General features: G+C 41.5%; 1 protein-coding gene across 1 annotated transcript in view; it reads left to right on the forward strand.

Annotated features, from left to right (window-relative positions):
• GRIK1 (glutamate ionotropic receptor kainate type subunit 1) overlaps positions 1–14,746 on the forward strand; it is a 233,388-nt gene that overhangs the window by 169,957 nt on the left and 48,685 nt on the right. The window contains exon 8 of the mRNA XM_077807269.1: positions 9,696–9,803. Coding sequence (XP_077663395.1) covers positions 9,696–9,803 — 108 coding nt within the window. The remainder of the gene's footprint in view (positions 1–9,695; positions 9,804–14,746) is intronic.

The raw sequence follows: 14,746 nt of genomic DNA on the forward strand, positions 1-14,746 counted from the left end.
GTATTTTTTCCTTATGGGACTGGCAAAATAGCCTACATACCCCAATGCAGGAAGACATCCCCATTAAGGAAGTGCTCTTAAACACATGTTTAAATCAACCGCATTTAGGAAAGCACTTAAGTCAAGGATACATAAGCGTACACTTAAATGTAAGCACAGGCTTAAATTAATCTCTAGTCGGGAAAGTACTTAAGCATATCCCTAGTCAGGAATCAGAGGGGTAGCCATGTTAGTCTGTATCCACAAAAACAACGAGGAGTCTGGTGGCACCTTAAGGACTAACAGATTTATTTGGGCATAAGCTTTCGTGGGTAAAAAACCCACTTCTTCAGATGCAACAATTTTAGGAAAGCTCTAAAATAAATGCTTAACTTTAAAAGTCAACAGGACTTAAGCTCTTGATCAAGTGCCTTCTTAAATTTTGGTTGAATCTAGCTGAGGAGCATTTGCTACCAGTCCTCAGATTTTGGGGCAGAGGGTTCTTGCTGCAAATCCCTCACCTAGATTACACTCCCAACTACACACGATTGATTTGCCACTGTCAGAGTCTGTTCACCTGGGGTGAAATTCATCCCTTTGAAGGTGGTCAGCACAATACCTTTGCACCATTTAAAATCAGTTTAAACTTTGTTTGAAAGTTATTGTTATTCAGCAGATGAATAAGGCATTTTTAATAAATCAATAGGTCAGAGAGAAAGGATGGGCTTGCAGATAAGGCACTGGACTGGAACTCATGAGGTCTGGGTTCAACTTCTGACTGTGCCACAGACTTCCAGTATGACCTTGGGCAAGTCACTTAATCTGTCTGAGTCCCATCTGTAACATGTGGATAAAGAGTACTTTATTTCTATTTGAATCATAAGCTCTTTGGAGCAGGTACAGTGTACTACTTATACAGTGTATAAGACACAATGGAATCCCAGTCTCAAACCAGTTAATACTAACCAATAGTACTGTACCATAAAATAAATAATGATCGTTTTTATATTTTGTGCTGCACTTTGTTACTTTGGTAATGGTCATTGAAAAACGTACAATACCCTAGTTCCTAGAGGGAAGAATAACTTACAAAATTAAGCTTCTCCCTCAAATCTGAATCCACTTCCCCTTTGTATTTTATTTGAAACTAAATTTAAGCTGTCTGATTTAAACATTCAAGACGTATCCAAGAATATCTTCAAAGGCATTTCACCACACAGACTTTGAACCAAGGACACCTGAATTGTCACCCTCAAGTAATTAGGGATCATTTTGTCAAATTTCACACTGAAATGGCACACTCAAAACTTTTCTTCACTACTCTTGCACACCATCTAGCCCAAACTGCTCTGAAAATGAGTGTTCTTGAACAGTTCAAAGAACTTCAGCTTTCATGAGAAATCCATCCCCCTCCTTTTCTTTCACTAGCTCTCCATTTTTTTTTCAAAACTAGGTGAACATGGTGCTCATGAAAATAAGAGTCTTATAATTGGGGTCAGAGCTAGTGTATATAGACAAGCTTCACCACATTACTCTCCCTTCCCACTTCAATCCTAATTAGTGATATTCTTCACACCCTCTCAGTCCTGGACCTCTCCCAAGTAAAGATGCTGCCACATGTGGTGGGTTTTGGGTGGGGCAGATAAAAGTGCACCATCAAACGGTTTTTCTCTTATTCCTTGTGCTGGATTTGATCCTATCTAGAGGAAAGGTAATGTATTAACCCACTGTGCTATTTAACCCCGAAGATGTCAACTTTAGTAAAAAGATTAATTGTATGAATCACTCAGTTGATGAGAGACTTTAAGCAGCTTTTCTATTACAATTTCAACTCTAACCAAAAGCAATATCATCAGTTAACTGTGAGGGATCTCTTTACAATTCTAAAAAATCAGGGACTTTGACTTCAGGCTAATAAACCAAAGGAAGATCAAACTTTCTCTTATTCATTACTGCTCAAGATGGCTTACAATGGAATTGGCTATATACTGTGTTAGCAAGTTTTGTCTTGGAGAAGTGAGCTATAGTATTTCCTGTCCATGTGTGTAGTACAGTAAACCAAGGTTTGCCTAAATCTTTCAGATACCTGAACTGTACACATTTTGTGAAGTTGATAAAAACCTTATGAGAAATGCGAAAGACACGTGATTCAACAGTATATCTGAGAAGCATTTCTAAAACATGGCGTCGTTAAAAAAAAAAAACTGGGGCCCATCACATACGTAATACAATACACTCTATATAGCTTTACATCTAACTGTCTTACAATCAACCAAAAACAGCAAAATAAAATTGCAAGCATTATCAAATTCCAGACTTTGGTCTTGTCTGAGAAATATAGAGGGTCAGATTTCCTAACATCCAATGGAAGCCACTCCAACTGTTTTCACTGGGCTTGCTGAACTACTCAGCACTGTCACTAAATGCTATTTGAAGAGAGTAGTAATATAATTGATAAAGAGCTTATTCTAATATCTGTTCAATAATGTGTTGTGATGACAAATAGTAGCTCTATGGTACTAGTCAAAAAGCAAAAGTTAGGTAAGCAAAAAGCTAAGAGTGAGAAAAGCAGCTCTCATCAACTTCCTAACTATCACTGCCAATCAGATAACATAATTTATATCTTCCCTAAATGTGCATTAATTCTCATAACTTGGAATTTTATTCTGTTTTCCAGTTTAGCATTCCAAGTTTTTCAGAGCAGCAAGCATGTCTACCTCTGTATTTGTACTGCACCTTGCACAATAGGGTCCTGAACAAAGCCAGAGTAAATGCTCATCCTTCCATTTTGTATAGGCAGGAAGTGCTAATAAAACAAAGACAAATCTGAAATGGAAAAATATTTTCCTGTTTTTTAACTAGCTCTACTTAAACCCTTTATTTAATATAGTCTGGCAATGCAGCAATACTTTGCTGTTAGAACACTTTTCACACAAAGAACTCAAAGCATTTTACGTACAATTAAGAAAGCCTCCTAATACACCTGTGAGGTAGGTATTTTTGTCCCTATCCAGGATGCAGAAAAGGAGGCAAAGAGAAGGTAAAGGTGACCTACAGAGGATTTTAAAAAATTGGCACATGCCTAGGAATGTGGAAAGATACTTTTTAAAAAGTGGATTTTATTTGCTTGCTTTCTTTTACTTTAGAAATCTTAGGAATTATTATTTCCCCCTTGATTTGGTTAGGGTCTCAGAGCCTCTGTATGGTGATCTCTGATGGGAGGAAAGTAGAATCTTTAGTAAAGATGTCCTTTCTTCAAACTCTCCATTAGGCATTAAAGAAAAATGGGGAGTTAACAAACCAAACCAAGCAAAACCACTTCAAACCGTCTCGCCAAAAAATACCATCCCCTCTGAATAGCTTGGATTTCAGTCCCTGGACCTTTGATGTCATAATTTAATTAGTCTTCCTATCACCACACAGTCTTACAGGTTGCCAAGACCTAAATTTCAAATGTAATAAACAAACAGGAAAAAAATTGAGCCTTGAAAATGAGAACTTTTCGGGCATATCTGTGCATCATAAAGAAGTAAAAAGAGGGCACAAGGCAATTCTTTTTTCTTTGTAGGTCACATTTAAGTAACTTGCCAAATGCCATAAAAACAAAAATAAAAACCCCCACAACACTGGGGAAACTAGGACTAGAATCCAGGGCTGAAATCTTGGCTCCATTGAAGTCAGTACAAGTTGTACCATTTATTTCAATAGGGCCAGGAATTCATCCCAAGGCGTCGTAACTTTTAGTCTCTGCTCTAACTACTAGACCACGAATGTTCTCTTCATTTTAAGCATATAGTCATACGCAATGGCTAGATCTTCAGTTGTTGCTAATCAGCACCATTCCATTATCTTCAGGGAGGACCTTTTCCAATATTTCTATTACACAGAGAAAACTGTGCACTGTCTACAGGAAAACTGGATTTCAAGCTCCACATTTCTAATGAGGCCTCAACCTAGTCTCTGAATTTGCATCCATAATTTTACACAAGCAATATGGAGAGAGCCCAAATAGCCAGTTTAAGGGCCTAATCCAAAACCCACTGAAGTCAATAGAAAGGCTTCAACTAACTTCCGTGGCCTTAAGATCCGGCCCTGAATGCTCAAATTCCAGCGGTACGTGCAAGCACAGTAATTGACTATGCAAAATGTAGAGGCTATTGTTTTTTTTAATGTGGCTCAGCTTTGTGACTCTCTCAGGTCAATAACAGTGCTATTTATAGTTATATAAATTTGCAGATGCCTAGTTATATCTGCAAGGCTTTCTGGGGAGAAGGGAGACAAAGTCATTTAGCATTTGTAACGAAAGATATATTTCACATTTCCACACAAGATACAGCTTAACATCCCTTTGGTCTGCTTTAATATTATATAATAATTCAACTGTCCTGTGACAGATGCAAAATGTCAGAAGACCTTGCACACAACTGAGTTTGAGCTTGATGTTGTGCAGCATCTCAATGATGCATGGCAAAGAGAATGAATTTTCTGTAGTGGGTGTAGTTCTAAAGCAGCATTTACACCAAGCAGTTCAGCCAGCGGCCATATTTAGTGATCCTTTGGGCTGGTTATTTTTAAAAGCTATTAATTTAAGGTTGTGGTAACCTGGACCTTAATCATTTTGCAAGTACTTAGTCACAAATATTCATACGTATTCTATATATTTCACACACACATACATTCACTCTTCCTCCTCTCCCATGCTTTTCTCAAACCACCACCACCTATGGATAAATCATGGAGACCTGCGGTGTTTCCTATTGGTGTATTACCCTCAAATATTGGATATAGTTGAGATGAAGCTTGAGATTGAAAAGGCAGTGCTTGATTAGATGCCAAATGGAAAACCAACGGACAGGTCCAGGAAAAAGTCAGGTTACACAGAATATTGGAGAACATGGAAAAATCAATAGAAAAGAGGGAATGTACAGACATCAAGTCTCTCATAAGAACATAAGAATGGTCATACTGGGTCAGACCAAAGATCCATCTAGCCCAGTATCCTGTCTTCCAACAGTGGCCAATGCCAGGTGCCCCAGAGGGAATGAACAGAACAGGTTATCATCAAGTGATCCATCCCCTGTCGCCCATTCCCAGCTTCTGGCAAACAGAGGCTAAGGACACCATCTCTGCCTGTCCTGGCTGATAGCCATTGATGGACCTATCCTCCATGAACTTATCTAGTTCTTTTTTGAATCCTGTTATAGTTTCTCTGTGAAGAACCCACAGTAAATATTCTGGGGATAATTTAAGATCTTAGAAGTAAAGATTGCTTGATTACATTTTTATATTGCTATGGCATTTTGAAGAAGCTGAGATTCTGAAATCTAAAAACCCCCCACTACCGATGACTGTCATTGTAATATTAGTCTCACAGAGAGTGCGTCTAGATGGCAATCACTGAGTGTAACTGCAGTTCAAGCCAATGTGCCTGAGCTAGCTTGAATCTAGCTAGCTTAGATCCTAGAACAGTGAAGCCAGAGCAGCTTTAGCACAGGACAGCCCTGTGAATAGTTACGCACAGTTCTGAGAGGGTTTGTGCAGCTCATGCTGGCTTCACTGCTCTGAGACCCAGGCTAGTTAGATTAACTCACCCCCAGTGATTGAAATCTAGATATAACCAGTGAGCGACAGAGAATGCTGCAAGCAGCTAACTGAAGTACTTTGGATAGACATATTTTAAATAAATCAAAATAAATACATCATAAAAATAAAACTAGTGGGGCAGACTTATGGCAGCTTGACTTCCTCCCAGGGCATTCCTCTTTCTGAGGCCTGGTCTACACTACACAGTTAGGCCAATGTAAGCTGCCTTGTGTTGACCTAGCTGTGGAAGTGTCTTCACTTAAATTTGGCTCCCGCCAGCGTAAGTGCCTCTCTACGCCTATATAGTAACACTACCTCCCTGAACAGCGTAGAGTCACGGCCAATGTAATTAGATCAACAAAGTGTCAGTGTAGACACTATTGCTTATTTCAACTGTTACTGGCTTTCAGGAGCCATCCTACAATGCCCCTTCCTCTCCAGAGTGGGGTTTGTACGCCCCCTCATGCTGCCTGAGAAAGGATTCATGTTTTGATGTCAATGGTAGTGGAGCATGGTCTAAACATAAGATTGTCTGGGTACATTTGTAACACTGATATTTGAATTTAGACAGATTCCTCCTGAAGATAAATATTTATTAATTCCTCATGACACGAAGAGTATTATATGTACTGCATGTTATAATTACTTGCTCTAGTTGTACCTTGCTAACACTCAGGTTTGAAAAAAAATGAAGTCTATTGGAAACACAAGAGAACATTAAACTCATCGGTTGTACAAAGATTTGAACTCTAAAGTTGTCAGCTACTGAAAATTGATTGCAACTGAAACTATTGACTTTGTTATTGATCTGTTGATTGGCTTTGGATGGAACTAAGGCTTAATATTGATTCCGGTTGATGAACTGAAAAATATAAAGAAAGTAGAAATGAAAATATTAATCACATGATAAAATATAATTTTAGAGTAGTGCATCTGATTGTGAACCTCTGTTAAACACTGCATGGTCCTACTGCTGCCAACAAGACCCCGAATGAAAAGTGTTGTAGGAGTTCATTTCCTGACCTCTTTTGACCAGGGTACTATTGTCGGATGCAGCCCCTACATTTGAGATTTAAGAGAAGGACACTGCAAACACAAGTTAATGAACTTAATTATTTTTAATTAAGCTACAGCCATATTCAAAGTAGCCAAAATCAAGTGGAAGATAATATACATCAGCATTTTAAATTGTTCCCTAACTTCTACTGGAGTCAAAAGCAAAGACAAAATGTAAAAAAGCAATTTCTTTTGATGAATTACCTGATTAGGTTCTGATTCACTTTTATTAGACCTTGTAACATTTAACATGGAATGACACTAGAAACATTAAAATTGCTATACATCTTGCATATAAAAGCATGAAATCTTGCTGCACTGTTACACAGTTATGTGAATTCTCACTGTACTGAAAGTTCTGCTTCATTTCTGTTAGTTAATTACATCTGAGAACTGTGTAACTGATTTTCCGTCATTTGCCTGACCAGGCAATATCTACTATGCGCCAACATCCTTGAGTTACCTGATCATTCCCTAGAAGTGATTATGGACTATTCTTTCTTGGAACTGACTTAGTTCACTTTAGGGGCCAAATTCTGGTCTTATTCATAGTTTATAATGCCAGAAGGGACCACTGTGATCATTTAGTCTGACCATTTCTAAAAACAACCTCCTGTATAGCATAGGCCATAGGGCTTCCTGAGCATATCTTGAAGCCAGTGGGAGATTTGACTCCAGAAGGACCAGGATTTGAACTTAAGTGGGTAGTCTTTGGCCCATATCCTGCCATCAGTTTTTGAGGAAGGCTTTCTATAATTTCATAGGGCATTCAGTGCATAAAAAAAGGTTATGATATGACTGTCTGCAAATACTCCATTTTTATTCTTCCAGTATCTTTGCAGACACAAATGGACATTCAAAAGCACCTAAATGATTTAGGATCCCACATCCTCCTTTCAAAAGTAATTTAGACACTTAGGAGCACAAGTCACATTGACTTTCAATGAGATTTAGGCTGCTAAGTCACTTTTGAAAATTTTACTGGTAATTCTTTTATTCAAGACCATAATACGTTTAATGGAGGAGTCAGGCACATGATACAGTGACAACAAATGTGAATTGTTAGTGGCAAATCACTGTCTACAAATAAACTGACGTAAAAAAAAAAAAGATCATTTAGACAAGATCCATCATAACAACTAAGTGATGGTGATCATGTTAGAGGAAGAAATTGAACAAACTGGTCTCATAAAACAAAATGCATCAACATGTATCTTCTCATATGCATATTTTAGTATCTTACATCACCGAATCAAAATATGACCTGCATAGTCAGAAAATATGTTTAATTGTTTATGCATGGGATTTTCATACATTCCTGCGTGATTTAGGAACACAAGCCCTGCTGAATGGACCGCTTGTGCTCCTAAATTCCGTAGTCACTTTCAAAAATCCCACCCTATTTCCATAATATTTAGATACAAGCTCTAACCATAGCAGATTTGTTTGATATACATGGTGATGGCAAACCTGTGTCTGAGATTAATCCCTGAAGATTCAGAACTACGTGCAGATAAAACAAGAAGTGGTTACATTTGCTGATTTTATATTTATATTTATATTTGTTGATTTTATTATGCATCTTTTTTTTTAAAAGCCACCTAAAATAAATCAAATGAAGAACAAAAAAGAAAAGTATAGCAGAAAAGCCTGTAATTTAAGAATTATAACTCTGGCACATATGTGGAAGCTATGTCATAATGTATATCTTCCTTGTACTTTTGAAGAAATTAATCTAATTTGGGGGGGGTCTCTAAAAATAGATTACAAAAATTGTTTTCAGTTTAAAATCCATCAAATCCTTCTCTCTAGTTGATAATATTCAGCAGTGGGACCAAAATACGCAGGCAACATAGCATATGGTCTAATTTTAAAAGGTGCAAATATTTGGTTTATATTGGGAAAGAACACAAGATGTAGCAATCTTATACTTCATTAGAGGTTGTTTTAGAACAGAGAATTGACAACCACAATTCAGAATAATCCTTGGTTGTATCTACTATACATTGTTATATACAATAACCCTAGCTGAATATACTGTGATATACAACAAATGCCCCCATTTAATTTCTTCCCTGATATTAAAGCTTAAAGGAAATTGTGAAGGTGCATTTTTATTTAATTATGTTAAAATGCACCTTGATTCAGAGAGTCTATGCAAACTCTGATGCACCACCTATGCCCCATTTAAATCTTGTATTAAAGACTTGAGTGTCACTTAAGTAAACCACGGGGCTTTTTGCCAGCCTCCAAGAAAGCCTGCTCCTGCTTCCATTGAAGTCAATGGGAGTTGTGCGATGGACATCTATGGAAGCAGAATTGGGGTCACGATTTGAAGAGCATTATTTTAATTATAAATAAGATTTGTCTCATGTTTTTCAAAAAAAAAAAAAACTTCCTCAGTGACCACTGAAGCTGCATGTATATTAGTTATAAACGTAGTCCTCCAGAAAATGAGCTGACCAAAGTTATTTAGGCTGAGATTTTCAGAGGAGTCTAAGGGCATTAGGACCCTAATCCCTTGGCTCTAGGCAAGATTAACCCACAATTTGTTCAACAGTCCAAACAGTGAGTGATGAAAGCCCTTCACAAGTTACCAGCGCTAGGTGAAATTTGAGATTGTGTGCATCGGGCTCCTGGAGTGGATTTGGCAGGGGTGATGTGTCACTTTAAAAGAGGAAAACCAAAATCAGGCTGTTTTTGGGCACTCTGGCAACTTTGGATGGTTAGTTGGTTCAGCTAATGAACCCCACAGATTCTGGCAAGGAAGGGAATGAGGCTTCAGCAACATTTTACAGACGATCACAGCTGACGACCAGATCACAATGTGCCACAGTAAAACCCATGGGGTGGGGGAGGGGAGTGCTCAGGGATAGGAAAACTCCCCTGGTGATGTTCTCCAAATCATTCAGTCTGCTTGGCAGGGTATAGTGGGGAGCAGGTTTGGCCCCACACCTTTCCATGGGCCCGGCAAGGGGACAGCCATCTAGTAGGCTAATAAGTGTAATATTTTTGATGGCTTTAGAATAATTGTTGGTAAACATTACATGGAAGTGTGTTTTTTCATTTGTCCCTAGGCACGATGGGATGGTTTGACAGGGCGCATTACCTTCAACAAAACAGACGGCTTAAGAAAGGATTTTGATTTGGACATTATTAGTCTCAAGGAGGAAGGAACAGAAAAGGTAACTAACTGTGTTCAAACTATGAGCCATATAGTACAGTCAGTGGGACTGTGCTTATTGAAAGGTGGACCTCATGCACCATGAGGATGAAAACCTAATTTGACAGTGACATCTTGAAGCCCATTCCTCTTGACCTACATTTCCTATAGTTGAAAAAAGCTCAATCTACTTTTTAAATTGTTTGGGTTAAAGTTGAAACACAGATTGGGAGAGAGCAAAGGAGTGAGAGGGGGTGAGGAAGCTGCCCTGCAGAAGATTAAAGCCTGGAGCAGGCTAGCTAAATAAGCCAACCAGAGAAACCTGGTAGCTGATTTCTTATAAGGGAGCTAAGTAGTTCTTAGTGGGAAGTGGAGGAAGACTGACTCTGAGAGGCTGCTAGGGAGTCAGCTTTGGCCAGAGCAGCTACAAACTGGACTTGGAGTGAGTTACCTCATAAGGACTTATAAGAGGGACTTTGTGAAGGAACCACTTTTTTTCTCCTCACCCAAGCTCTGAGGTAAAAGCCATGCCCTGAGGCAGAATTTTGGGACTCTGTCAGTGATTGGGGATTTCCCTTTTAAGTTTATTTGGGACCTCCCCGCCCCCCCAGAAAGGAGTCCAAATGAGCCATGTGTTGATGAAACCATCTTTCATTAATGTTTCTTGTACTCTTATGAAAGGAAACCACCTCCCAGGTCCTTGTGGGAGGAAAAGTGGTAGGGCTAGAGGAAAGAGACAGCCTGTCCCTCCCTCACCCTCCTATATTTGGTGCCTGAACAGGGACTTGATCTCCCCTCTCCCAAGAGAAGCCAGAAAGGAAATATTGCAATTAGTAATATAGCAGCAAGAGATAGAGAAGGAGTGAAATCATCAGTTCCAGCAGGCCTTACTAGCCCTTTCCTCCCCCCACTCACTCCATCAGTGCATGGAGAAGGCACAGATGGCCAAACAAGGAATGGAATTGGCAGTTCCAAGCCAAGGTGGCCAGACTGTTCATTCAAGGTTCACTGAGCATTCCCATGAGGGTGCTCTCTGCTGAGGCTTTCCCAGGGCCCACCCTAACCAAACTGACTAACTCCACCTCAAAATCTTCCTGCCAACATTTGGGTGGGTGGCTACCACTGGCTATGAGAGGAGCTCCTGGGCCATCCAGCTTGCCCCTTATCTAACCAGGTGGGCCCAGACTGCTTACAGGGCCCTATGTGGAGAAAAAGCCCAGTCCTACTCTACCCTGAAGGCTGCCATATTGGATTGGTTTGGATTCTCACCAGTGGTCTACCATAGGAATTTTCAAGAGGAAACATTTCCAAAAGGAGGCAGCCCATGGGCCATTGCCCAACAGCTCTGAGATTTGGCTACTTGCTGGCTGACCCCAGAAACCAAGACCACGGGCAATGTCATAGATAGCATTGTTTTGGAATAGGACTTAAAAATTCTCCCAGTAGCAGTAAAAGCCTGGGTCCATTGGTTCCGCCCAGCACCATTGCAGGAGCCATGGAGGTGACAGAAAACTTTTTGGAGGCAGAGGCCTCAGGCCTTGGGAGCACCACCCCTTCCTGCTTCCCCATGGTACCTCAAGAGTCATTGGAACTGCACTGGGTTTCAGCACCCCTGGAATATGGAGGTGCCCACACTATTTGGCCACCCTCAGTGGACAGAGCCCCTTCCTTCCTGGGCACTCTGAGCCTCCAGGCGCCAGAGTGGACTTCATCTACCTTTCAAGAGGGTGTGATCATATGTTATCATGTGGGCAGTTGGGACACATGCAGTGAGAGTACCCTCTCCTGGAGAGTGATTATCTAGGGTGTCACTTTGGCCAACAGGGCAAGACCTCAAACCTGCCAAAGTGGAATGCCAAAAGACCCTTCTTGGTTCCCATCAAGTTAGACTACACCTCATAGATGGGCTGATGGACTCTGGCTTTGGGCAAATGCTCCTGCACCAAGATTTGTTCCTGCCCAAAGCCTTCTAATCCAATCAAACTGTCCAAATCTTCTACATACGTGGAAAAGGTGCACTTATCTGACTGTCCCTATTATCTTACAAGTCGCTGACTACATGGGGTGTCTCCAGGTGGATGTAGCGGAGCACCTTCCCTGGCCTGTAATCCTGGGTCACGATTAGCGTACACCTCTCCATGCTCATGAACAGAAACTCAGTGCTCCTTACCCCAGGCAACTCTCAAGGGCCCAGGAAGACTTGAGCCTGTGCTGGGACTGGGGCCTATAGAGAATCCATTCCGAGAAGAGGACCCCCTGCAACTGACCTCCCAACAGAACCCCATCACACTCTGCCCATAAGCGAGTCAGAGGCCCTTAGACTAGATGATACTTTTTGACTTCATCACTGCTCAGGATGAAGTTCAGGCCCTCCAAGAATGTTTCAACAAGGTAGCTGTGATCAATGGGGAAGCCACCAAAGAACACTGTTACCCAACAATTTCCCCATTTCAAGTTACATAATGAAATTCTGGACTGGGTGAAGAAACAACCTCACATGGAAGAGCCCAGGGTCCAGCTCCTAGTTCTCAAACCAGCTCATCAAGAACTGTTGAGACTAGCATACTCTGTCCTGACGACTGGACATGAGGGTAAAGCAAAGACATTTGGAAAACTACTGGCCCAGTTCTTTTGGCTGAGTATATTTTAGGAAGTAGTGGATTTTTGTTGTCCTGCCCAGATTGACAGAAGGTAGCCCCTAAGGAATGAGGCCAGGCTCCCTTAATATCCATCCTTCTCGTAACAACCCCTTCGTATAGGGTGGAGACTGACATGGTAGGCCCCCTTGAGAAAAGTGCCTGGGGTCACATTTATTTCATACTCATCAACTATGCCACAAGGTAACCAGAGGCTGCTCTTTTGCAGAACACTATCGCTTTCACCCTCATGCAGGAGCTACTGCAGATCTTTTCCGGGTAGACCTTCCTTCAGAAATTATCCAGGGGTCTTGTTCCTCTTAAAGGTTTGACTCTGGATCTTGGTCCTACCATCCTCAGACCAATGGCCTACTCGAATGGTTTAATCAGACTCTTAAGTTGATGCTAAGAAAGTTCGTTGGGACAGAAACCAGAGACTGGGATCAATTGCTGCTGTTCCTTTTATTTATGGCACAAGAAGTTCCACAGGCATCTACTGTCTTTTCCCCTTTTGAAATTCTCAGTGGAAGACAACCCTGAGTATCTTAAATTTGGTCGAGGAGTCATGGGAAGCCCAGACTACCCACTTGTGTACTCCACTATGGCCTAGAAATGAAAGAGAGGCTGGAGTGCCTTTGTCATTTTGCCAGGGCCAACCTATTCCAGGCCCAGTAGAGCTAGGCCTGGCAGTATAATAAGGGAGCTAGGATGAGGGTATTCCAGCCTGGCAACCAAGTCCTCCTATTTCTTCCCAGCTGAGAGAATAAACTCCTAGCCAAATTTCAGGGTCCCTATGAGGTCATCTGTGTTGGGTAGCTGATTACAAGGTTTACTACCCAGACTGACAAAGGCCAAAGGAGATTTACCATGTAAATCTGCTGTGACCTTGGAAGGTGCAGAATATATCTTCATCCATCCAGAAAGGGATGAGGATTTAGGACCCCAGCTCCCAGAACCAGTTGCGGTAGGGGTCAAAGGGACCCCACTTGGCAGTGGGTTGTCCACTGACCAGAGAGGGCAATTAAAGACCTGGTGTGGGCATACTAGGACGTACTTTACCCACTTCCAAGACAAACCTCACTAGGCTCCCACCACATTCAGATAAAACCCAGTTGAAGCCTGGAGCAGGCTTGCTAAATGTACCTATCCTGAAAGGGTTAAAATCCCACTCAATACAGGAGGTCCAGGAGATGTTAAAGCTAAGCATAATTGAAACATTGAAGGCCCTGGTCTAGTCCAATGTGGTCCTTGTACCTAAAGCAGATGGGACCATTCGATTCTGCATAGACTTCCACCGGATAAATGTGATCTCTGACTTCACTAGAAGCTCCCCTCAATGATCTCATTAAGAAATAGCTTCTCAGCAGGTCACTTGGTCCCCCCAGAGTGCCCAGTATTCAGAGAAAGAAAAGAGATTCTCTGTAACAAACCTGTATTGTGTAGCCCTGATTTTTCAAAAGAATTTATTTTACACACGAATGTTCATACTGGGCCCTGGGAGCAGTACTGCCCCAGAAGTTCCATGGCCAGGAACACCCTATTCTGTATATGAGCAGGAAACTCCTGGACTATGAAATGTGGTATTCGATCCTCAAAGGAATGCCTAGCAATACACTGTGTGGAGAAAATCCTGCGCTATCATCTGTTTGGGATCCACCTTCTTCTCATCATTGACCATACGGGACTCCAGTGGCTCCAGACGATGCCCAGGTCACCGTTGGTACCTCACCTTACAGCCCTTTCATTTTCGTATAGACCATCATCCTGACAAGAACCACCAGTACGTGCACTCTCTGTCTGGGATGCACGAAGATGGAAAGCCATACAGTGAGTGCTCCGACAGACCCACTCAAAGGCAGAGAGCCAAGGAGTGAGGGAGCTGTCCTGCAGGAGACTTGAAGTCTGGATCAGGCTTCCTAATGAGCTAACCGGAGACACCAGTGCAGGGAAGGAATCTCAAGCAGTTGATTCCTTATAAGAGAGCTGAAGCATTTTTGGGGGGGAGGGGGCGGAGAACGGGACAAAGACTCTGAGAAGCTGCAAAGGAGTCAGCTTTGGGCAGCACAGCTGGATGCAGGGTGAGTCACCTCATAAGAAATTATAAGAGATACTCTGCTAAGGAACCCCGTTTTTTTCCTCACCCATCCAGACTTTGAAGTAAGAGCCATGCCTTAGGACACATTTTGGGGCTCTGAGAGTGATTGGAAAAGCTGCCTTTTAAGTTTGTTTGGGACCCACTCCCACTCAGAAAGCCCAAAAGGTTGTGTGTTGATGAGACAAACTTTCATTAAAGTTTCTTGGGCTCTTGTTAAAGAAAACTTGCCTCCCT

The sequence above is a fragment of the Eretmochelys imbricata genome, chromosome 1, assembly GCF_965152235.1.
Source record: "Eretmochelys imbricata isolate rEreImb1 chromosome 1, rEreImb1.hap1, whole genome shotgun sequence".
Lineage (NCBI taxonomy): Eukaryota > Metazoa > Chordata > Testudines > Cheloniidae > Eretmochelys > Eretmochelys imbricata.